The sequence below is a fragment of the Mycteria americana genome, chromosome 11, assembly GCF_035582795.1.
Source record: "Mycteria americana isolate JAX WOST 10 ecotype Jacksonville Zoo and Gardens chromosome 11, USCA_MyAme_1.0, whole genome shotgun sequence".
Lineage (NCBI taxonomy): Eukaryota > Metazoa > Chordata > Aves > Ciconiiformes > Ciconiidae > Mycteria > Mycteria americana.
Genome location: NC_134375.1, coordinates 1660497 through 1682199, shown reverse-complemented (window position 1 = coordinate 1682199; position 21703 = coordinate 1660497). Strand labels below are relative to the sequence as shown.

The window sequence follows — 21703 nt, the reverse complement described above, 5'->3', positions numbered from 1 at the left end:
CATGGCTCTGCCTCTTCTCTCACAGGAGAATGACAGCTCATGCTTCTCTCATATTTGAGATGGGAGAAGGAAGAGGGAATTCAAAAAGTGCTCGTCTGCTCCTTTTCCAAAGCCCGTTAGGTTATTCCCTATACCCCCTCGATATTCCCCTGTCCCTGGATTAAGACCTCACCTGCTCCACCTGACTTCACGGCTCTAGCAACCACCTTGGGGACCAAGGTCCAGAAGTTAACAAAATGTCTTAAAAGCAAGGGAAAAACCCTCCCCAGTGCATGCTTACAACGGAGCGAGCCCCAGGAACGCCTGCGTTCCGTAACCACCCTACGGTCCAGCATCAAGACAGCCCACGCCCAGCAGATTACCTGGTGGCCAGCCCCAGGCGCAGCCAGAGTCTGTTCTGAAGGATGAATTATGCTTGGCTGAAGTGACTGAGGAGGTGGAGGTTGCTGCGGCTGGGACACTGCTTGCGTGCTCTGCGTGTGATGGGGAGAGGGTGCTTCGCTCTGAATGATCTGCTGGAAGGTGGTCTGGTACATCTGCTGCTGGGGGAGCTGGGGCACCCCGTGATGCGGTGGCAACGCTGGCACTCCCGGCGGAGCCACGGCAAGCAATGGTATCGTAGCAGCCGACATATTTGGCACTATTGTTTGGCAGGGCAAGACCAAAGAAGCCACGGTTGTATGAGGAAGATTGACTGCCTGCATGGGGATGGCAGGGGAGCTCGGTGCCATAGGCAGCGTGGGGTTCATGGGGAGGCTGGGCAAAATCACGGCTGGAGCAAAATACTGAGAAGGAGCAGGTATGGGGGGCACGTTTGCAGCAGGTATATCAGAGAGGTTTGGAGGAAGGCTGTCAAGTCCTGCCAGAGGAGTAATTGCAGGAATGACAGGAAACTGAGGAATCTGAAAAAAATATAATATCACATAAATTGCAAGTGCTTTCACTGATGGTACAAAGTAGTTTCATTTGCCATACAAGTACATTAAAAAAATCACCTGTGCCATGATGATAATTATGTCTGTTTGTTAATCACTTCCATTCATTTCCCGAGGTTTATAAACAGTAATAAAACCCCATTTATGCTTAAATCATTAGTAAAAGAGAAAGAATTTCATGTTGGGGGACGTTTTTATACCTTCGAAGCTTAAAACTATTTCTAACACTAGCTTGAAGGCTTCAAGCAACATACTAATTAAAAGCTGCTTTCATTTTAACAGAAATGAAAAGGAATTGGACCAGACAAAATGCAAAACTCTGTCATGCAAAATTCAGTAAGACAATTTAAACCCCTTGTCTTTAAACGGGTTGGCTGCCACCCAGGCAGCACAGAAGATCCCATAAAAGGTTTTTTACAATCAAAACCTCCCAGTGACGTAGCAGACTAACTACCACGTCATCACGGAAGCAGCTTGCCTCTTCCCTTTGGCGCAAGCTGCTCCACATCATGGTGGCTGCCACTAGCAAACACACTAACAGCACCAACAAACCCTTCCCGGCCAAGGACAGAGTCCGCCCCTGCTCCTGAAAACAGAAACTGGGCTGAGAGCTTGGGAGGGGGCGGGTGGGTGGTGGGGAAAGTGGTGAAGTCAGGAGCTCAGAAACAGGAAAAAAAATGGGCAACTTCTCATGCTCTTAAGCCTGGGGTGGGGAAGAGAGTATGCCATGGGGAGGGAGGGAGCAGTTATTGCAGTTTTGTAAGTGCCATTAACTGGATTCTCTAGGCATGACACAGGATTACTCCCAAAGGAGATTTTTGCTTCACCAAACAAAAACAAATAGTAAAGAAAAATACAGGAATTAGGAAAAAGCTATATTCTTATGGACTAATTAAACTGGCATGCACACAAAATAGCCACACAAAAACTGCAAATCATGTTAATTATTAGCTGGAAAGCTTTACTCAAATGGACGTATTCACGCACAGTTTTCAAAGATACTACCTGGGAAGGGGCCACCGGCGGAAGCTGCGGCACAGTTGAAATCTGAAGGGGTTTTAGTGGAGTACTGCTAGCTGCCACCTGAGAGGTCTGGGGCTGATACTGGGGCAACAGATGGGTTGCAGGCTGGATTGGGCAAACTGGCTGGCTGGCAAGCACCTGCTGCAGAGAAGCTTGCTGCGATATGGGCTGCTGCTAGGAAAGAAAAGACAAATAAGACAACGGTTATAGCCTGTATGTTATGGCAGAACCAGTTCACCGGACACAGCCACCTGTTTCTCCCTCTGGTTCAAGCTGCCCAGCCAGAAGGGACCTGTCGCTCGGAGCAGGGGCGGTTTATAGAAGAGAAGGGCGCTCCTAATTTAAACACTGTACAAGAGCCTATGTTTAAAATGCATTTAAATGCAAGATACATTACCTGAAAAGACAAGTTCTAACTGTCTTGGAAAGGTTATTTGTAATGACTCAGGCTCTTTAAATCCCAGAGATTGTTCTACTTGGCCCTGTAAAATCCCCACCTACTAACTTCAAAGATTCCTACTAATGCAGATTATACCCAGCTAATCTTGGCATTCAAAAACTGACTTCATAATGTAGCAGGCATTGAAATATACAACACTTATTACATGAGACATGACTAAAACACAATAATTATAGTAAAAGCTGGATCCCAGTTATTTCTGAGGTGCTGTAGTAACAATGTGGCAGCCAAAAAAGCAGTTTTACCATTCCTGGGAAAACAGTGCTCCACTGGCCTGCCAGATTTCACACAGTAGAATAGAAATAAAAAGCTGCATTAAAGCTGCAAATAATCAGTAACGAACGTTTGTGTTTTCCACGCTATGGGTATCTCCTTCTTCAGTTCCTCTAATTAATGCTGAAAGTACTTTAAAAAAAAAAATCTTCTGTTTCAGAAGCCTGGCCCGGAGGCACCACGCTGGCTCTGGACTGACCTACTTGGGACCAGAGGACTGACTGCTGCACCCGGGCTCTGCAGCACATAGAACCTAGCATCATGCCGATGGTCAAAAGGTAACTGTAAAATGAATAGCCAAGCATTATAATCTTTCATCTTCACCACTTCCACTGTAAATCCGTGTTGTGATATTTTGCTCTGCACTTTCTTAGTAGCAGGAGTCTTCAACCAGAGTTTTTAGGTATTAATGCAATAAAACTGTAGAAGATGTATCAAGGAAGCAAGATGCCATCCACCCTTAAATAGCTAAAATTCAGCCACGACTGCTAAGTTTCCAATACAAGGATCAGTGAACAAAAGAGTATTTGGCGACTGGTAGCGAGTGTCCGGGGCTGAACGCACCGAATGCCACAAGCGGTGCAAGACGCTGGAGGCGGCACTGAGGAACTCTGCGCAGCACCAGCTCAGCTCCTCAGCACCTATTAGTCCTGCCTGAGTATTCACCTTGCCACATTAAAGAAAAAACTAACGATGAGGCTCTGTATTGCAGTTTCTGCCATTCCAGGCTTTGGGAAAGCAGGGGCATTTACCCAGTTAAAATCCCAGACTCGGGGGAACGGCAGTGCCGACGCAAACAAGCAGCTCCGCAGGAGCTGGCCTGGCGCTGGTGAGGAGACAGAGCAAACCGGCGGAGACGGACCCCACCTGAGGCACTGGGGCAGCCCCCGCTTGTCCCCCGCACGAGCTCTGCTCCACCAGGCTCCTCAGCTCTGCAACACGGGAAACTCCTGCCAGACCTGACCCGAGCCCAGGCGCAGAACAGTCACTCGCACGGCGCCGGGCTGGAGCTAAACAACCTTGCCAGCACAGAGCCAGCTCCGCTCTCTCGGCATCCCGGGCTGGGTTAATCCGCAGCTCAGACAGGCTGCCCACAGATAACTGCGGATTGAGCACGCTGACACAGGCTGTTCAACCCACCTTCGATTCGGGAGGACACTGCCTTAAAGGCAGAAAAATGGTGCTCACGGAACTAAGCAGCTTCCTTAAGCCTCCATTTTCAATTCAACTTGAGTTTCACAAAATGCTTGTGAATTGGATGAGGCACAGGGAGGGGAAAATATCCAAATGAATTATGCTAACTTTGCCTCATTATAACCTTAACATTATAAATGCACCCAAATTGGAAAAAAAAAATATTGAGGTGATGCAATATTGATCCCATGTGTCTGAGCCATCAGTGAATAACCATACAAGATCAATACATTCCATTCTGTTCGACAGATGAATTTTCTCACCCTGATTTCCCATTCTTTTGTTGTCCTGCCCTACTGTTCATTCTCAATAGACTGCAGATCTCCACTGCTCAGAGCATCGTGCCTGGAGACTCTGGGAATACCAGACATACTTCTGTCTCCGAGGTACACAGGTGCTCTGGGAAGTTCGGGACAGAAACGTTATCATTTTACCTGTTTCTGTAATAACAACACTGTAAAAAGTCAGTCTTTTATTGGACTTCCCGTCAAGATTAGAAAACAGACTAGTTATTAAATCCTTTTACTATCAGGGATAGAATTATTGCCAGAGACAGCAACGCTGCGAGGAAAGGGCATGTGAAAGAAATTGAGCAAGTTGGGCAAATATCCTATTCCAAACCAGCATTTACTCATGGGGGAAAATAAACAACAGATTTTGAACTGTCAGCATAAAGCTCCAGAGGCCACTAGAGAGATCTGTGCAACTGGTGAGGTCCTAAATTTGCGTAAGTGTAAAACTTTTGGCTGAGAGAACCGTGAGAATATCCCTGCCCTTTAGAAAAAAACCTGATCTATGACAAAACTTCACATAAGCATGTGTTTTTCAAGGAGCCAAATTACATTGTTCTTATACTGATGCTTTCAGAAGAATAGAGCATGTTAAAAAAAAAGCAACCTGTGAGATAAATGTGGATAACGAAAAAGGCTTGGAGAGGTATGATACATGCCAGCCACAAAGTATACAGACACTCCCCAGCCCCGTCAACAGTTTCTACCAAGGGAAGCCAAGCTTTTGGCAGAATCACAGAAGTGAGCCATGAGTTACCACGTCGCACAGGTCTGCGGCTGCATTCCTTACAGGCTGCACCTTGTGCGGAGGCACAGGGAGCAACCGCAGCCTTCGCCGCTGCCCCTCGGCTGCTTGGAAGAGGTGCTTTGTAAATACCTTTAAGGAACACAGGTTTTGGGGGGAGTGTGGTAATTCAAAATGCACAAAGAATCCCTATTTGGAGACAATTCAGAGAGAGACAGTCTTCTCTTGGAAGATAAAGCTACTGGCTGGATGCCTGTATTGAACTATATTTAACACACGTGCACAAGTCAAAAAGCAGCATTGCCAAGGATTTAAAGACAACTGACACCAGGCAACAGAGTCTCTTTCTAACCTTTCAGGCTAGAAAGGAGCTGCCAAATAATAACACAAAATTAATAAAAAACTATTTGATTTCTAGGGACCAAGACAGTACATTGAAATCAAGGCAAGGTTCAAGCCAATGCTGTTAAGCCACAATGGAAGAGAAGTCTTAAGCTACATCAAGACGTTCCAAGGTATCACACAACAATTGTCCTCAAGCCCATCGCTCTCCCGTCCCTTAAACCCAACGCCCTTTGCCCCATCCCTAAGTCTCTCCAGCTGCAGTTCAATAGTTTCAAACGCCTCAAACTTGCTACAGGTATGGGTTGGAGCAAGCAAGGGCAAGGAACGGGATGAGAAAAGCGCTTTTTGGCAGCAGCCAAGCACTCACCTGCTGGCTGGCCAGCACTGGCTGCGGCTGCCCCAGCTGCAGGGAGGCGACGGTGGTGGGCTGGACGACGGGGAACGGCATCACCGGCTCCTGGTAGTGCTGGGGCCGCTGGGACAGCACCGCGGGCGCAGCCGGAACGGCGGGGAGGCCAGGCTGCAGGAGGGAGAGCACTGCTTTAGAGAAGTCACCCTCACGTCAGGAGTCTCTGCAACTGTTCACCAAGAACACAACTGCAAGGCAATGGTCTACTGGGTACTTCGTACAACACAGACGGGGAAAAAAGATACGGAAAGCTATCTGCAAGGAAAGGAAAGTTACTTAATCTAAACACGTGGAAAAGAGTCGGCAAAGTCCCAGTAAGACAACCAAACTGCATTGCATTTCTTTCTGGAAGCAAGCGTGCAGACCAGTAAAGCCACTGAAAGCACACACAGAGTGAGGCTATACCATCAGCAACAAGCTGTCAACTGGGTGAAAAAGAAACTGATCTTCACCAAGATTTTTATAAATTCCATAAAGAATCTTTATCTTCCAAAAAAGCAGGTAATTTACTTGAAATGGATGCCAAGAAAACAAATAGAGAAATGAGAAACAAATTAAAACCACAGTGGAAGTGAAAACAAAAAAAATGAAAAGAAATTCAGATAAGGTTGGCAACAGCAGCAGTTCTCTAAAACTTCAGCTCAAACAAAGTAGATACATTAAAAATAAACGGTATGCCAGACTGAGGCTCATAAGCCTAAAAAAACCTACTACAGCTCCAGTTATGTGCTTGTTATCTTGATAAATAATCTCCCAGATAAATACAGTGATTTTTATTTTCTTGGAAAATAGAAGGTTGAGTCAGACTTTTGTTTCCTGTGTTTCCTGAGATTTTCAAACCTTGGAACCTTTTACCTAGGTTATCGCAGGAAGAAAAAAAATATGGAAACCCCATCAGAAAAGAAAAAAGGCTACGAGACATATTTTGCTCGTGAATAAAGGTTATTATCTTGCCAAACCCTCAATCACGAAAAAAAGTAATGCATTTAGGTTAAAATTACTGAAACCTATCAATGGAATTATGAGTGTCCTCTAAAAGAGTATGCTGCACAGCTCAATTTAATAAAAAAACTCTGCTCAAGATGTGCCTTTTGAGTGTTATATTTAGAGTTGTTAAGGTAGTGCTTCAGGTGAACAAGAAAGGAGGAAGGATGCATCCCAGGAGGTGTATGCACACAGGAAAGGTGCTTTCCACAGTGCAAGGAGCTGGCTACAGATGCCAAGGATGAATTTTTTTCCTTCAGGTAAATGGAGTCATGTTTCAATGCATTCACAAAGTACAGTTCGTAATTTCTTGCAAGCATTTTGGGAAATATAAGGTAAAACCAGGGAAAATTACATACTTCCCAAGTACATAGGGTAAATCTGGATCAAGCAGGAAGTAAACATTGGTCCTGGATTTTATTTTTTCTTCTCTTAAATAGGATGAAACAAAACAAAACTTAACCTACCATATCGTTACTATCATTTTTACTAGGCAGGCTGCTTCCACTGCCCAGGGTAGCTGCAGTCACCAGCTTGCTCTCTGCCAGCGGTGCTTTGCCAGCACACGCTTTACAGCAGGGCTGGGACCATCCAGGCACGCTGGCTTCTCCACCATTGCAGGATTCAGAAGGCAGAACGTTTTCTGCAACTCCTGCAGATCTCATGGGAGAAGAACTGGTCTTTTGACTAATTATGTATTGTAAAGATTCATGTAACAGAGGCAGGTCTAAACTTCTGCCCCATGGCCTGCTGATTTGCAGGAGAGGTTGAGATGCCGAGTTTTCCGGGAGTTGGCTACCTGGGGAGTGAGCATTTTCAACAGGCATCAAGACTTCTGACAGGTTTTGATCTTGGCCGGACAGAAATAAAGAGGCTAGGCATGCCTGACGAGGCTGGTGAGGAACCATTAGCTCCGTAGGGTGCGCAGAGGTTCCCAGCGCCAGCAGAGGTGATGCGCCTGCTGCCTCTTCTTCTCTAGTCTGCAGATACGCGTTTTCCTCTCCCGGTTCTTGGGGAAGGGACATTGGGTTTGGAGTCAAAGCCACGACGGGGTCACTGTGGCGGCGATGAGCAGCGCGAGCGCTGCCTGCCGCGTGTAATAGGTGCGGGCTGGAACTGGAACACAGTGCTGCCACAGCTTCTGAAGGACACAAGGCACTCGCGTTGGGCCTCTCACTGGAAGCACCTGAAGATTTACGTTCACTCGCATGTGTGTGTTCTTGCACCAGTAGTTCCATTAACTGCTTTTGGTCAAGGTCATAACGGCATGAAAACGGGAGCAAGCGTGAATGTCTGACCGGGCTACCAGTGCCTGGTTTTGGAGCCCCGGTAATGGATGTACATCGCCGTCTCTGCGCGAGATTAAATCCAAACCCAGAGCCAGAAAGGCGGTAACTGGATGTGTGACCTTTGTCACAACTGGAAGAAACATCAGGCCCAAGAGGCTCCTGAACAAACGAAGGAACAATAACGTGTGGCTATATTGCAAACAAACCCGTTCTCAAATACGTGCATGAGTTTAAAACTAATAATTGCAAAGGTACTGGTGTAGTTCAGTGACAACGGATTGATAAGAAGCTTTTTTACTGCAAGCATGAAAGCTGCCACTGAAGCATTTCTTCAGAACGGCAAATTTAGCTAGCCAGACACCATCTAGTAAGCGCACATTTCAGATCGACTAGAGATGTATCACTAAGCAAGTCACCGTTGGTAGAGCTGAGTGAGGAATATATGAAGCAAGCCCTGGAATCCACACCTACTGAAAACAAGAGCATAAATGAGCCATTAAGTATGATCTAGGATACAAAACGATTTTGAAAAGCTTTAGACTTACTCCTGAGGGCTGCTGGTAGTGCCCCAGCTGCTGAAGGCTATGGGGCACAGCCTGGCTCTCGCTCAGAGGAGGGCTATACACCCGCTGGATAGCAGGAGGTCCTGGATCAGGCAGAGACGAGTAGATGACACTTTGCTGGCTGCTTTGGGAGTCTGAATAAACAGTGGACCCCTGGCCACTGTCAAATGTGCTGTCAGCTGAAAGAACAATATTTTTTATTAAAAGCTCAACAACTCCAAACATTCAAGTAATGATTTTAGAGCAAGGTCAACATTAGTTTACGTAATTAGCATTTTTACTAGCCTAGCCCTTTCCATTATATAAATAAATTATACAACGCAAATGTTATTTTCTACAAAAGACACATACTGCTGCTCTTAAGCCAAAAACCGTCCCCAGGGATTTCTGTGCACTATGATATTTTAGGCACATTGATATTTCCTTTAAAGGGCATAAGGTTGACATTAAGAATTGCAGACATCTATAGATTTTGTAGGATGAAAGGAAAGGAAACCCCAATTGTAATGTTCACAGCAGATCATGGAGACTTTCAGAGTTACATCTCCTGGGGACGCACTGACTTTAACGCCTTTTTTCTTAGTAGCACTGAAAATTACAAAATTCTTTATATTGTACGCTTTATTAGTTCAGCAAATCATTCCCTACTTGAGTATATAGCAATACCTCAAGATGAGGAACAGATAACACAATAATTTGCAGGTTTGCAATGACTTCGGAGGACCATTCAGAGCTCTGACACAGTTTCTCATGCAGAGCGTTTGCCCAGCTAAGCTGCTGCATTGCACAGCTATGGGTACTGGGCAGGCATCATATCTTTTCTCAAACGGAAATAAATCTTTTAACTGTACTATTGAGCATTATTACTGATTTAAAAATGTCTTTTCACAACTTTTGAAGCCTGTAAAGTACAGGTGCCCAGTTCTTCTTGAGCATAAGCTACTGTTTTCTTCATTTGAGAAGTGAAATGAGACAATCAAGACCGTAGCTGTAAGTATCCAAAAGACAAATAGCTTGTAACTGAGATTTAAGACTCAAAACTGAGAGAAAACTGTAATACAGTTAAAAAAAAAAAGGATTAAATTACAGCTAAGTTTAAATGCTATTTCTTTTTCTGACACTTTCCATCTTCTCTTTTTTTCCATATTCCAAATAAGGTTTTACTTATTTGGCTTTTAAATAACAAATTATTTTTTAATAGCACCAGAGATGACATTTCTCCTCAGCACTCACAAACTGTTCTCCCAACTGTGGGGGTTTTTTTTCCCTCCCTGCAAAATTAAACTCCCCTCTATATTTATTCAGCTCATTTCTAAAAAGAGTCAACACGGCCCTACTCTAAGGCGGCAGGGATTTCTGCCGCATACACACTTCCATTTTATTACAAACAAGTATTTAAGACCTCAAAGGAAAGGGGGGGAAAAAAAAAAAAAAAAAAAAAGAGTATGACAGTAGAGTGCTAAAGTAAAAGCTGTGAGTCAGTCTCAGATTTCTATAGAACAACGTGCATTACACACATTAAGTTATTAATTTACAGTGTTACATTTTACCTCAGATTATGATATGAATTGGTAGAACAGTAATTTATAGAGGTCTTGGGCCTAACATCACTAAGAAAATGTTCAAAGACATCTGATAGTGAATTGTAAAATAATACCAAGTATTGGTTATTTCCAAAAGTTGAGGAGGACTAGGAAATAAACTGGGGGGTTTATATTTAGTATAAAATTCTGCCAACTCTTATCCAACAGAACCATGGGAAGCACAAGTAGCCTCACTGTACCACTGGAAACAAAGACAGTCATAATTATGGTGTTTCTCAAAGGAATTAGATAGCATGAAGTAAGTATTTGATCCAAAAAAAAGAAATGAGATCAATTTAGCTTCAGAAAAAAAAGCTTTGTAAATACTGCAATATTCTGAGTGTTATGCAAATACGGCCATTTCTCATATCTTGTAAAGGTTTGTTTTCTTGTAGAGGCATGCTTGGTTACTTTAGTATTCAAAGCAGACCGCTGTATAGCAATTTCTACAATACCTGACTTAAAGCAGCAGCTGTCTCTCTGCTAAAGATAATGCATCTTTAATTTAAATGTGCTTACATAGAAGTTCAGCACAGTAAAACGGAAACATTATGATAATAGTTTAGTAGCAAAATACGTACATCAGTTTTTATCAGAAAAATTGGCTAGAAGAAAAAAGAACTCTCGTAAAATTTCAAATCTTCCAAGCTAAAAATGTCCGGCAACTTTTCCTTCAAGATGTTTAAAAGTATAACTAGATTAAGATTTCAATACCAGAGCTTGACTCTGTTACAAAGGTTGATTTTAGGGGACAAACACAGGGACAAGTTACTTTAGGGAAATAAAAACACTACTTCCTCATGCCTTGCTGTTTGCTGGAGGTAAGTCTGATGCTCAGAAACAAAACGAAGAAACAAGCTCTGCAAGCAAAGCCAGGTAGCTTCTTATTCAGAGCTAGACCAAAATCAGTGCTTGGAATTCAAACAGGAGATGTAAATCCACCTGGCTTGAAATAGCCCAGTGATCACTCTTGAATCAGCCCCCAGCTGAACGTAAAGAGTCGGCAGATCATCAGCTTGTAGCTACCAGGGCCTGGATGAATGAGAGCAACCACCTCCTCTGACCTGCCATACCAAAGATCAAAGAACCCCCTTGCTTCAAGGCCACGAGCTCAGGACAAGAGAGAGAGCCTGGAGGAACAGCGAGAGCACTGCATCATGACCTAAGGACCCCAGTAGTAATTGGCATCAACCCACAAGGTCTGGTGCTCCCACTGTGCGGGACCAAACCACAGTTGATATTTCCCACAAAACAGGGAAATCTTGAATTACTTCATGTAACATTCAGAGATGGATTTTTTTTCTGCTGTAGACCTTTGCACAGCTTCACAAAAAACGTCATGCAAGCCGTCAAGAGTAACTCGCAACACACAAGAAACTGCAACGCTTTGGTTTTGGCAAGGTCTGCTTTTGAATAAACATCTCCACGTTGCCAACATCATTTGAAAAAGCCACCAGTCACTCTGACCAGTTTGGTGCCAATTCAACTTCTACAGGCTCTGAAATTGTGTTTCACACAAACTTAGTGTTGATCCCACCACCTGGCACAGAAAACCTGTATTTTTTGTGTCTAGCAGCAGGTCTCCTTGCTTTTCCATTTACAAATATACTATGTTTTCTGCGTTTATTGCTACTGAAGGAGGAGCTACCTCTATATAATAGTTTTTCTTGAAACTTTATTTCTTTCAAAATTGCTATGCATCTGTGCGAGACGCTTGTGTTCTCTGAGCTACTGTGCAAAGCCATGCACAGCAGCTCATCTCACCGCTGAGCTCAGATTACCGTTGCTTTTTACCCTCGGACATTCATCACCATGCGCACGCAAAACCAACGTGAGACTTACACGCAACAGATGTGACGCTGGTGGGCAGGTTTTGCTGAAAGGGATGCTGGTCCGCCTCGGGCTCCTCCGACTCTGACAGGACATGGTGACCAGTGTGAGAAAGGTAGGTGACCTGGACCTGCTGCGCGTGCGGCGTCTTCAACTTCTCCAGACATTCAGAGTCCCGACGTTCCTCTGACTGCATCCTAGGCCAAATTCTCTCTCTTCGCCACAGTATTAATGCTACTCTGTCACGTATTGACTTCGCAACTATCTTGAGATCATTTTCATGAAAAAATCCAGAGTCAATCTACAGAGGAGGCACAAACTTAGCAAGATTATGTGTGCACGGATGTGCATGCACACGTGTGCACACACGCCTATTACTCGAATCTCTTCCTAACAGAGAAAACATCAGTTTGAAATAACATGAATTACATATTTATTCCCCACAAGAACAGGAACTCAAGAGCTTGATGGGTTTCTTTGAATAAAACTTCTATCCCTAATGCATTTTAAAACAACAATATGCGAGTTCTAGGACCTGAACATAGACCGGGTCAATTTATTCACCAGTTAACATCCACTGAGAAGAAGAGAGCAAGTTTAACCGCAGATGGGTTTTGGTTTTGGTTTTTTTTTTTTTTTTTAAAGACTAACAGAATAGTCAAAAGAGGAAAAGAAAAAAATCTTTGAAAAATGCTCTTTGAACAATGCGACTGGAGTAAACCATACTACCCCTAAATCAGAATTTATTGCCTTAACCTTTCCAGTGCACACAGTTTCCCAAATTGCTGTGCTTGATATCACAGCAGGTCATGAAGGAAAAGATGTTAATGGAATTTTGTCTCAAATTAACTTCTCTTACATGGTAAAGTCAATCAGTATTGATCAACTTTTATAAAGAAAAAGCCTATCATTGAGTCAACATTTGACTGAAAGGGGACCAGGCTTTTTCAGAATTCAACTGCTCAACAGATAAAATGCAAATTCATCTTTGTGCTATTTGTTTGCATAATCTCCTACAGCATAGGGTATGAATTTTAGTTTAATAATGACCTACCAGAGATTTGTCTGCTCTCCCTACATTCTTCACATGCATATTCTACAGATTTGGAAGCACTTACATACACGGAGGAAATCTAGAGGTCTTCCTTATTTGTTCTTGCCCAAACACGAGACAGTTTTACAGCTTAGATTTTCACTGTTTACAATTAATAGGTGCAAAGCAGCTTAAAATACAGCTGCAGATGGATATGGGTATTTTCCACTGCCTATGCCCTCAGACATTACTGACATTCCCGAAGTGACGATGCAGCAAATGCTAACAACAGAAGGGAGTTACTCGAGAGAAGAACCACACAGGTCCAGAGAACCTTGTACGGTATTAACTAACATGCCCAGTAGATTCTTCATGACAAAGCTTAATGGGAAGGCACTGAAAACCTGTCACATTAACAATTTTTTTAAACAATTCGTACTCCTACATCTCTATATAGAGAATGGTTAAAGTTTAATGAAGACATGCTATTTTACAGTACCCACTGGTTGTGAAAGGCAACTTCAGGTTGCAAACCCATCAGAACGTTTCAAGTTCCTTTTGCCCACATTGTTTGGACAGGCTGGAACGCCCGACTACTGAAAACCCATCAATAATGATAAATAATTCCCCGTACTCAAAAGGTCTCCTGCATTCTTCTCTTCCACAGCACATAAAGCAACACAAATTCATGAAAGCACATGGCTTTGCTGTTCCACAATTCGTAAGGGCTAGGGAAAGGCATTTAGGAATAAATGTCCCCCTTTGCCCGCCCCCCCAACAGCCTCAAGTTTGAAAGCATTTCATATGCAGTCGCTTAGGTAACTGTTAATGTAATAGTAAAACACAAGTTTTACAATTATTTGGGAAAGGGTATAGTATCACAGTAGTTTGGAGTGATCCCTTTAAATATACCTTTTATGAGAATTATTTCCTCTTCAAAACAAAATATCACAGCTATGGGCCAAGTAACCTACAGAACTTCAAAATTCCAAATATTTCCATAAATATTTAAACGCAAAATATAACAGCAAGTAATTGTACCAGAGCAACTTTTAAATTAAATGAGTTCTGTAACAATACATTGCTCAAAAAATATTGGACCTACTGCAAACTAACAACAAGATGACAGAGGAGCCAGAATTTCTCCCACTAAATTTGGAGTACATGGTGACGAGTCCAAGCATAGTAAGGCAACATTACCAAAACGAGTGCCTCCTAAGCAGAACAGGAGTGGTGATGACAACATCATTAAATGGGATCCCTTGGGATTTAGATTATAATAGGAACATTTCTGCAAGCACAAGAAAATTCAGCCCCTTGACTCAGTGCTTACTGATGCTATTGTCTCCATGACGTTAGAAAACCTAAACAACTGCAGTAAAGACATCATTAAAATACGAGTTCAAGGACTATGTAGTGAAACTGGAACACAAAATAGTTCTTCTAACAAAACCCCACAAGTTATGAAGATACAGAAATCCACCAAGTTAAACTTATCTGTTAAAAACCCCAAAGCTTATTCCTAACTCTGTGCTGTGGGCTTGAATCTAGTTTCCTATTTATGTTTGGTGATAGAGTGGTGACCCCAGCCTTTCCTCATCTACGTGCCTCTTAAGTAACACCGACAGAAAAAAAGATGGAAAGAAGTGTTTGGAAGAATTCAGTGCAGACTATTTTGTGATTGAACTTTTGAACTCTTCTAACTTATTTCAAGCTGCTGTCTGTAACTAAACAGATTCCAAACAAATTTAGAGACATTCAACAGCTAACAAAAACTGGCAAAAGTTTTCAAAATATAAAAGTAGAAGAGACCTCCATGGTCCCTAAACTATTTGAAATGCCATTTCAGGCATCTGTTTTCATACTTGGTAAACAATATTTTTCAGTTATTAGCTCTTTCCCGTTTACCCCTTTCTTGCAGCATTCATTTTAAAATCAATGCAAACTGCTTAAACTAGACACCTGGAATGGTCTAAGTGGAAGTTACTTTACCAGACTTGTTCCTGCTGTCCTTTGAGATTTATGCACTACTTTATACATATATACACATTTTTGTCAGGAGAAGTTTATTTTACCATTTCTTGTGCAACATCATCAGGAGTTTCCTTCTCCAGATCAAAAGTAAACTCAATGGCTCCATTATCTTTGGGTTTTCCTTTCAGTTTCTTAGGATCTTCTACCCAGAGTCTTAAGGCAATAGAGGATTTCCTACCATGGTCTTCTTCTGCAAGTTCCACTCTTACCCCAGTATCTTCAGCAAAAAAGGCATGGCTTAATAAATCTTTAATTTCGTATCTGCAATGGATATAAAGAACATTCAAATACTGCAAGTCTTAAGCAATTTCAAAGAGGTTTGTGACAAGAAACTGCTGTTAAAGGCAAAAACATTGACAGTATGTTTGGTGTTCATCCACCACAAATTTGTGCTCTTGGCAAAAAGACACGGTATTTCCAGTGTTACTGATAACTGCTGAAAAAACGACGTTTCCTATTTCACAAAGCTTCAGCAATGTTCATACACCATAAGCGTGTACAGAAATGCAGATTATAGCTTTGCTCAACTTTTCTTGAGCATCTGAGCTTAAAGAGTACTAAAAAAGAGGTTCCCTCTAGGTAGGCAGTTGAGGTCCCTAAAAACTGTATTTGTGGAAGTTATGCAATACTGAACAGTAGACACACTCATCTAGGAGAGGCCAGTATAAGAAGATTAGGTTTTAAAACCAAAGCTGGAAACAAGGCACAATTTGTCTCCATATCCAGAGGCTACTGAGTCAATGGAAGCTGCTATAGCAGCTTGTGGCGAATCTACTGTGTCGCATTCGTGGTCGACCTCCGCCACACTCAATGCTCCACGCAGAACCTCCGGAGTGAGACTTTACGGACAGCTATGCCAGAATGTGCTAGAACACGCTAGCTCACATGTCCACAACGATGCTTTCTGACCTTATTCTTTGAAGCCGAGAGGTTGAGAGACACAACAATGGCATTTATTCAATTATCCTGACATTATATGGCAGGAAAGCAGACAATCATTTATATTTATATTTGTATTTCCATTCTGCATTTTCTCCTGCACAGGGGACACCCAGAGGCCAGAACAAAAATCCACAGACAGCTTTGAAATCCCTGCATACATATTATTTAATACAAAGCTTGATTACTTGAAACAAACCTTTCTTCTTTATTTTTGCAAATGCACTCCCCAATTATCTCCTTAATTTCAGGATCAGTAACTTTCTCAAAGCTTGCTGGCTTTATACCCTAAAAGAATAGAGAACAACAATTTAGTTTGAAAAAGAATTACATTAGCTCTCTTAATTAAGGACATTTTTCCTACCTTTTACAGTCAATTCAACCCTTAGAGTAACTAATACTTTCAAGTTGTTAGTCTTAATGCAAAACTGAATTGAAGATTTAGGGCCGCCACATTTCTAAGTACCACTGCACTTCAAAATAAGCACACTAGTTTGTACATGAACTCAGCCGTACACAGGGCAAATCTCCCTTTTTCTTTATGAACCTTTGCAAACCTTACCTTTACATCCTGTGGACTCTGACGTCAGTATTCAAGAAACAGTCAATTTTAAATTTTCAAAAGAACTCTTTTCTGAAATTATTCCTTTTATGGTTTTTTTGCCTTAACTCTCAAAACACTAAATGAATAAACAAATAATCATGGTTTTCTTCAGATAGCTAGTTTCAAGAGTGAGTCAAAATACCTTGGAATATTCCATATTCCTGTTTCCCACAAATCTTTTGCTTTTTTATGTCGCCAACACTCTCCGACACCCCCACCCCCAAAAAAAACCCCCAAACCAACCCCAAAACCAGGCGGGGGAGCAGGAGAATATGCTAACGGCTCTGTGTTGCTCTTCCACCTCCCCACCACGTCGTTAGAGTCTCATCAGGAATGAGTGGCAGAGCAGGCGTAACCTATAAATCAACCTATAAATCAAGTCAGATCTCTGTCAAATGTTAACATTTTTGCTGGGAATAGCGTTCAGTTCTAGATTTGGAACAAGTAACCTATGAGCACGGCCTTTCACAGAGAAAACCCAACCATTCATTGCAGAAGAAAACATAGCGAAGCAGAATCCGCTTCTCCACACAGGGAGCTCTGGCTTGATGTAGGTGCAACAGGAATAGTCTGCATTTCTTTCAGGTTAGGTGGGGTTGCTTTAAGAAGATGGAGAGGATTTAAAAGAAACACACACACACACTTCTAGGGCAGTCATAGGTCATCTCTCAATATTTCAGGACCAAGATCTTAACTCAGCACGATTCTCCTCAGGATATACAGCCTCTTAATTGAAATAACATACACCTTACCAACATAAAGAGAGACTGTAGCAGAAGTCGTATGCAAGTTCTCAGGCTAAATAACAGTTTATGTATTAGGTCATCTTTCTGTACACGTAATCAAAATATACTAAAAAAATAATTACGAGGAACATCCGGGCAGTTAACACACGCGTGCAGCCGTGCATTTCCAAAGGCCAGGCTGACAGTTTCCTCTGATGCCGGGCTGCAGACAGGGAGGAAGGGATGCTCCGTTAGGAACGGCCGTCATTTCCAGCGAGGCCACCCTACCGCTCTCCTTGTCAAACGACGTAGGAGCAACTAACAGCTACCCAACCTCTCTAACGCTGGTAACACTGCATTCAGTTCAACAGAAGATTTCCTGGGAACACTTTTCATGTATATATTCAGCTATAGGTGAAAAGAGTGGCAACGCAAGAAGTTATCCTTTTTATTTGTGACGTTCAGCTTAAATCACAAAAAATTTGATTCCGTTTTAAAAACACGTACATCTCTACCTACTAAAACAAGATGTATATGGACGAAAATTTGACAAAATTAATTTGGGAACACATTCTGCAGTTAGACCCTATTACTTAAGGACACAAATATTTTCAATGAAGTCAATAAGCAGAATAAAAAGGAAACGTGATCTCCTGCATCTGAAAAACCCAGAATCTGATTAAGCACACAACTGAATGGGCTTGGACATTTAACTCCATTCAAATCCTTTTAACGTTTCACCCTGAAAGAACAGTAAATAATGGACCCTGCTGTGGCAGATAAGGAGGCCTGAAGGCCTGAAGAGTGGACTTTTGGCTCACCTGAAGCTGCCTTGGGTAAAAAAAAAAGAAAATATGTATTTCAGAAAGTGTCTGCAAGTACTTCACTGAATTTAGTCTTGAATAAGTTTTATGGGTGAATTTCAATGAGGGCTGGCACCTCTCTGAGAATTTCTGAATAATCCAGCATCAGATTATACTTTTATCTTTTTATTAACATTCTGTTGCCATTCAAGCCTCAGATTCGAATTTAAACTTGGATTTATTTATTTCTTTATTTCAGGTCAACCACTCCCTTTTTGTCTTAAAACTCAAGAGTGAAATATGTAATTCACAAATATTTGGGGGGGGGGGCCAGAATAGTCACACAAAGACTCAGCTTCCCAGTTTTGCCGAGGCAGAGAGCTGCTGAGATCCAAAAAACCCATTCTCGTGGGAACAAAACAAAATAAGCTGTACAGGTGGCTGGCTGGCTGTGACACACTAAAAATAATTATTTGCTTAAGCAAACCTGAATCTTACTTATGAGATGAGGGTTCAAATTTTGTATATTAGAAAAACATGTCAAAACACTAGGGAACGTCTAGCCTACCAAAGCCCAGGCTTGCTCAAGACAAGCAAAAGCACACTACAGTGTGTCAAGAGTGTTCTTGAGAGCTCCAATACCCAAATTAGAAATGAAAGAAAACAAAGACGTACCAAAACACATTTTTAGTATGAATCCTCTATATCCTAATACACTCTAAAACTACTGGAGCCTGTCGTGTTCGCAAATGGGGAGGAGTTTGCAGAAATCTTCGTAATTCACAATGGAAAGCAACAGGACAAAGCTCTACGTTTTTGAACGCTCCAGTTTGCTATAGGAAACCATTGATTTCCATCTTAGTGACACTTCACAGGAAGAACGGGTAATAAAGACCATCACCCGCTATAGCTTCATGTTTACTGAAAAATACCCCACAAACAAGCATCGGTATCAATTTAACTGGGAAAAAAAGCCAAGCGAACTTTCAACATCTTTTGAAGGAACACCAGCTCCTCTCTGAACATCTATTGTATTAATCTACTGAACAGCTAAGCTATGAATAGATGCCCAAAACAAACAAGGACAAAATATGCACAGTGAAGTACTGAACAGAACTGCTTTGCCAAAGTGTTTTCTCAATGCCCACGTGCTATAGTATGCTCTTGCTCCTTACTCTTCATTAAAATCTCCAAGGCCACCTCATTGTAATGCTGCAAACCCTCCCGACAGCACCGTGCCCTGATGCTTCCGAGCCTCCTGACAATGAAGGCAGTTTATGCGAAACCCAGGTTTTCTGTTTGCAATCAAAGGACTCATCTCATTCAGTTATACAAAAGCCATCTGTCTTTCCTGAGCATTCCCAAGGAAACATGGCACCAAAATTCAAAGAATATTAGCTAAGGAATTATCCATGACAGTTTGAAAACTGTACAGCCGCCTTGTAAATAAAAGTAAATTCAACACCACTGCATCTGAAATGCAGGGCTAACTGGTTGACACAAGGTGCATAGGGATATTTTCACACAAATTCTTTAAATGCTTATATATATAAAAACACATATAAATATAAATATATATATATAAAAATCCAAGAGCAAAATGCAAGAAGATCAAGTAATCTCCCTTTTGAGAATTTCTCTCTCTCAAACAGGATGATTTACTCTGAATCCCTCACCACCACTTAGTCTCCTCACCTTCTTTCTGAAGTGATTAGCTTTGAAATATGTTGCACTCCAGTATACGATATTTGAGTCTACAGTCAGGCATATATAGGACATTAAAATTTTAAACCTTTATGTTGGGGGCAAAAAAGTGAAGCTTGTTTTTCAGAGGTCTAACTGTAGCCGCTTGTCATTTTTCCATCAGCAGAGCACACTTTTGAAGGAGTAACACATAATGCTTGGTAAGATGCACAGTGCCTGCCAGACAAGTCAACGTGAAGTCTGACCCATGTCAGCCAGTAATTTTTCTAAAGGCTTTCCCTCCACCGAGGAGGTGCCCTCCTAGTCTAGGTAGAGTCTACTTTGGACTAAAACTCCACCTTCTACCTGAAGGTATTCTCTAGACTCATGTAGTTCCTAGAGAAGGAAAAACCTCTTCTTCCAAAAAAGCTGAAACCATGTTTCCAACTGAAATTCCACCCTACCACACACTCTCTGAAGTCAATAAAGTGGAGGAGAAGTTCTCCATTTTGTCAGGATTTTGTTCCACGATATTCAGCAGCGAGATCGCTGCATCCAATTATAAAAACTCATCTCTATTTCACTCCAAAACGGTACTCAATCCTAATGCTAATTAAGATTATCTGCAGATCTAAGAAGGTCTCTGAAACACACAAAAAGTCAATGCAATGACATTCATAACATTATTTGTCTGTTGTTGCTGTGCTACAGCTATAGAATTTATTCTTATCTGTATGAGCAATATAGAATATAGCCTCCCGAATGCTGAGAAAACATTTATAAAAAAGAAACAATATAAAAACTTAAAATGCAAAACTGAACACTATAAACACGTGGGTTGTTTTAAAGCACAGGTTTATGCTGCTAAACCCAACAAGGTCGCCATGAACCCCCAGCAGATACAGCTGGTCTGCTGTGCATTCTCCAGTGCATCAGTAAGAAAACATTGGACTGGAGCTGCATGGGAAGGTCACGGACTCCGATGTTTCATCACTTAATATGCCTATTGTCTACATCAAAATCACTTGGCAGAATGATTAAACACAAAAAAAATCTGACTAAGAAAAACCATCAAGTTATGCATGAAAAATGAGATTATGGCATCAGAATGAAGGTCACTGCAAATATGCTGACCAGGAAATCACTTCAAAGTTAACTACAGTAAATGTGGCTTGGATCTGTTGCTTGAAAAATACCTATTTTCTACTTATGTTACACATCCACTTTTTTACGTTTACACTCCAGAATTCAGGCTGAAAGGGCAGCGAGAGGTGACAAGTTGTAACAAGCATGTCTAATCTGGCAAAGAAATGAGCCCCCCTGTACGTTTGGGAAACGGCTTGGGAAATGACTGCCACTTTATCCTGGACTATTATACATATGTGTAACTGTACGTATAAAAACAAGAGTGGAAAACTAAAGCAGCAATTAAGCCATGAGAACATGGTCAGGTAGAATAAAAGGTCACTGAAAGAAATAAGTATAATAATCTTACACCACAGACATGCATAACGCCTAATATCTTAACACAAAACAGTAAGGTCTCAGAAAGGCGACGTTTCTATTTTCTATACCGATAAGGACTACCAATGCACATGACTTGACCAGCTATGGCTTCAGACGTATCTTACATCCTATTAGCAGGCAAGAGTTTGATAGAGTGTTAGGACACAGAGTAGAAACAATCGAAAAAGATATTATAGTGGCAAAACCAAAGTAATAAACTGATGTGCTGGGCAGCAGAGGGAATGTGCATCCCAGTGTAATCCAAAGTAAGGCTAGAGGCAGTCTAAAGAATAAGGTGGTTATCTACCTTCACTAGCAAGCAATTGCTTGCTTGATGCAAACATTAGCAAGCAATTCCAACCCCTTTAGATGCTATTAGCACCGCCGGTGGTTGCCACCACGATGCTGAGCCCAAGGCAGGAGAACTCAATAATTTTATTTTGTATTTTAAAA

General features: G+C 41.9%; 1 protein-coding gene across 13 annotated transcripts in view; it reads right to left on the bottom strand.

The window, feature by feature from the left end:
- Positions 1–21703, bottom strand: part of WNK2 (WNK lysine deficient protein kinase 2) — a 121315-nt gene that overhangs the window by 45587 nt on the left and 54025 nt on the right. For 11 of the 13 annotated variants that reach the window (XM_075514592.1, XM_075514590.1, XM_075514593.1 and 8 more), the window contains exons 6-12: positions 16129–16217; positions 15032–15251; positions 11936–12224; positions 8493–8689; positions 5633–5785; positions 1941–2132; positions 363–902 (exon numbers count right to left, since the gene is read on the bottom strand). In XM_075514592.1, coding sequence (XP_075370707.1) covers positions 363–902; positions 1941–2132; positions 5633–5785; positions 8493–8689; positions 11936–12224; positions 15032–15251; positions 16129–16217 — 1680 coding nt within the window. The remainder of the gene's footprint in view (positions 1–362; positions 903–1940; positions 2133–5632; positions 5786–8492; positions 8690–11935; positions 12225–15031; positions 15252–16128; positions 16218–21703) is intronic. The other 2 variants (XM_075514582.1, XM_075514585.1) reach the window with 1 other exon arrangement.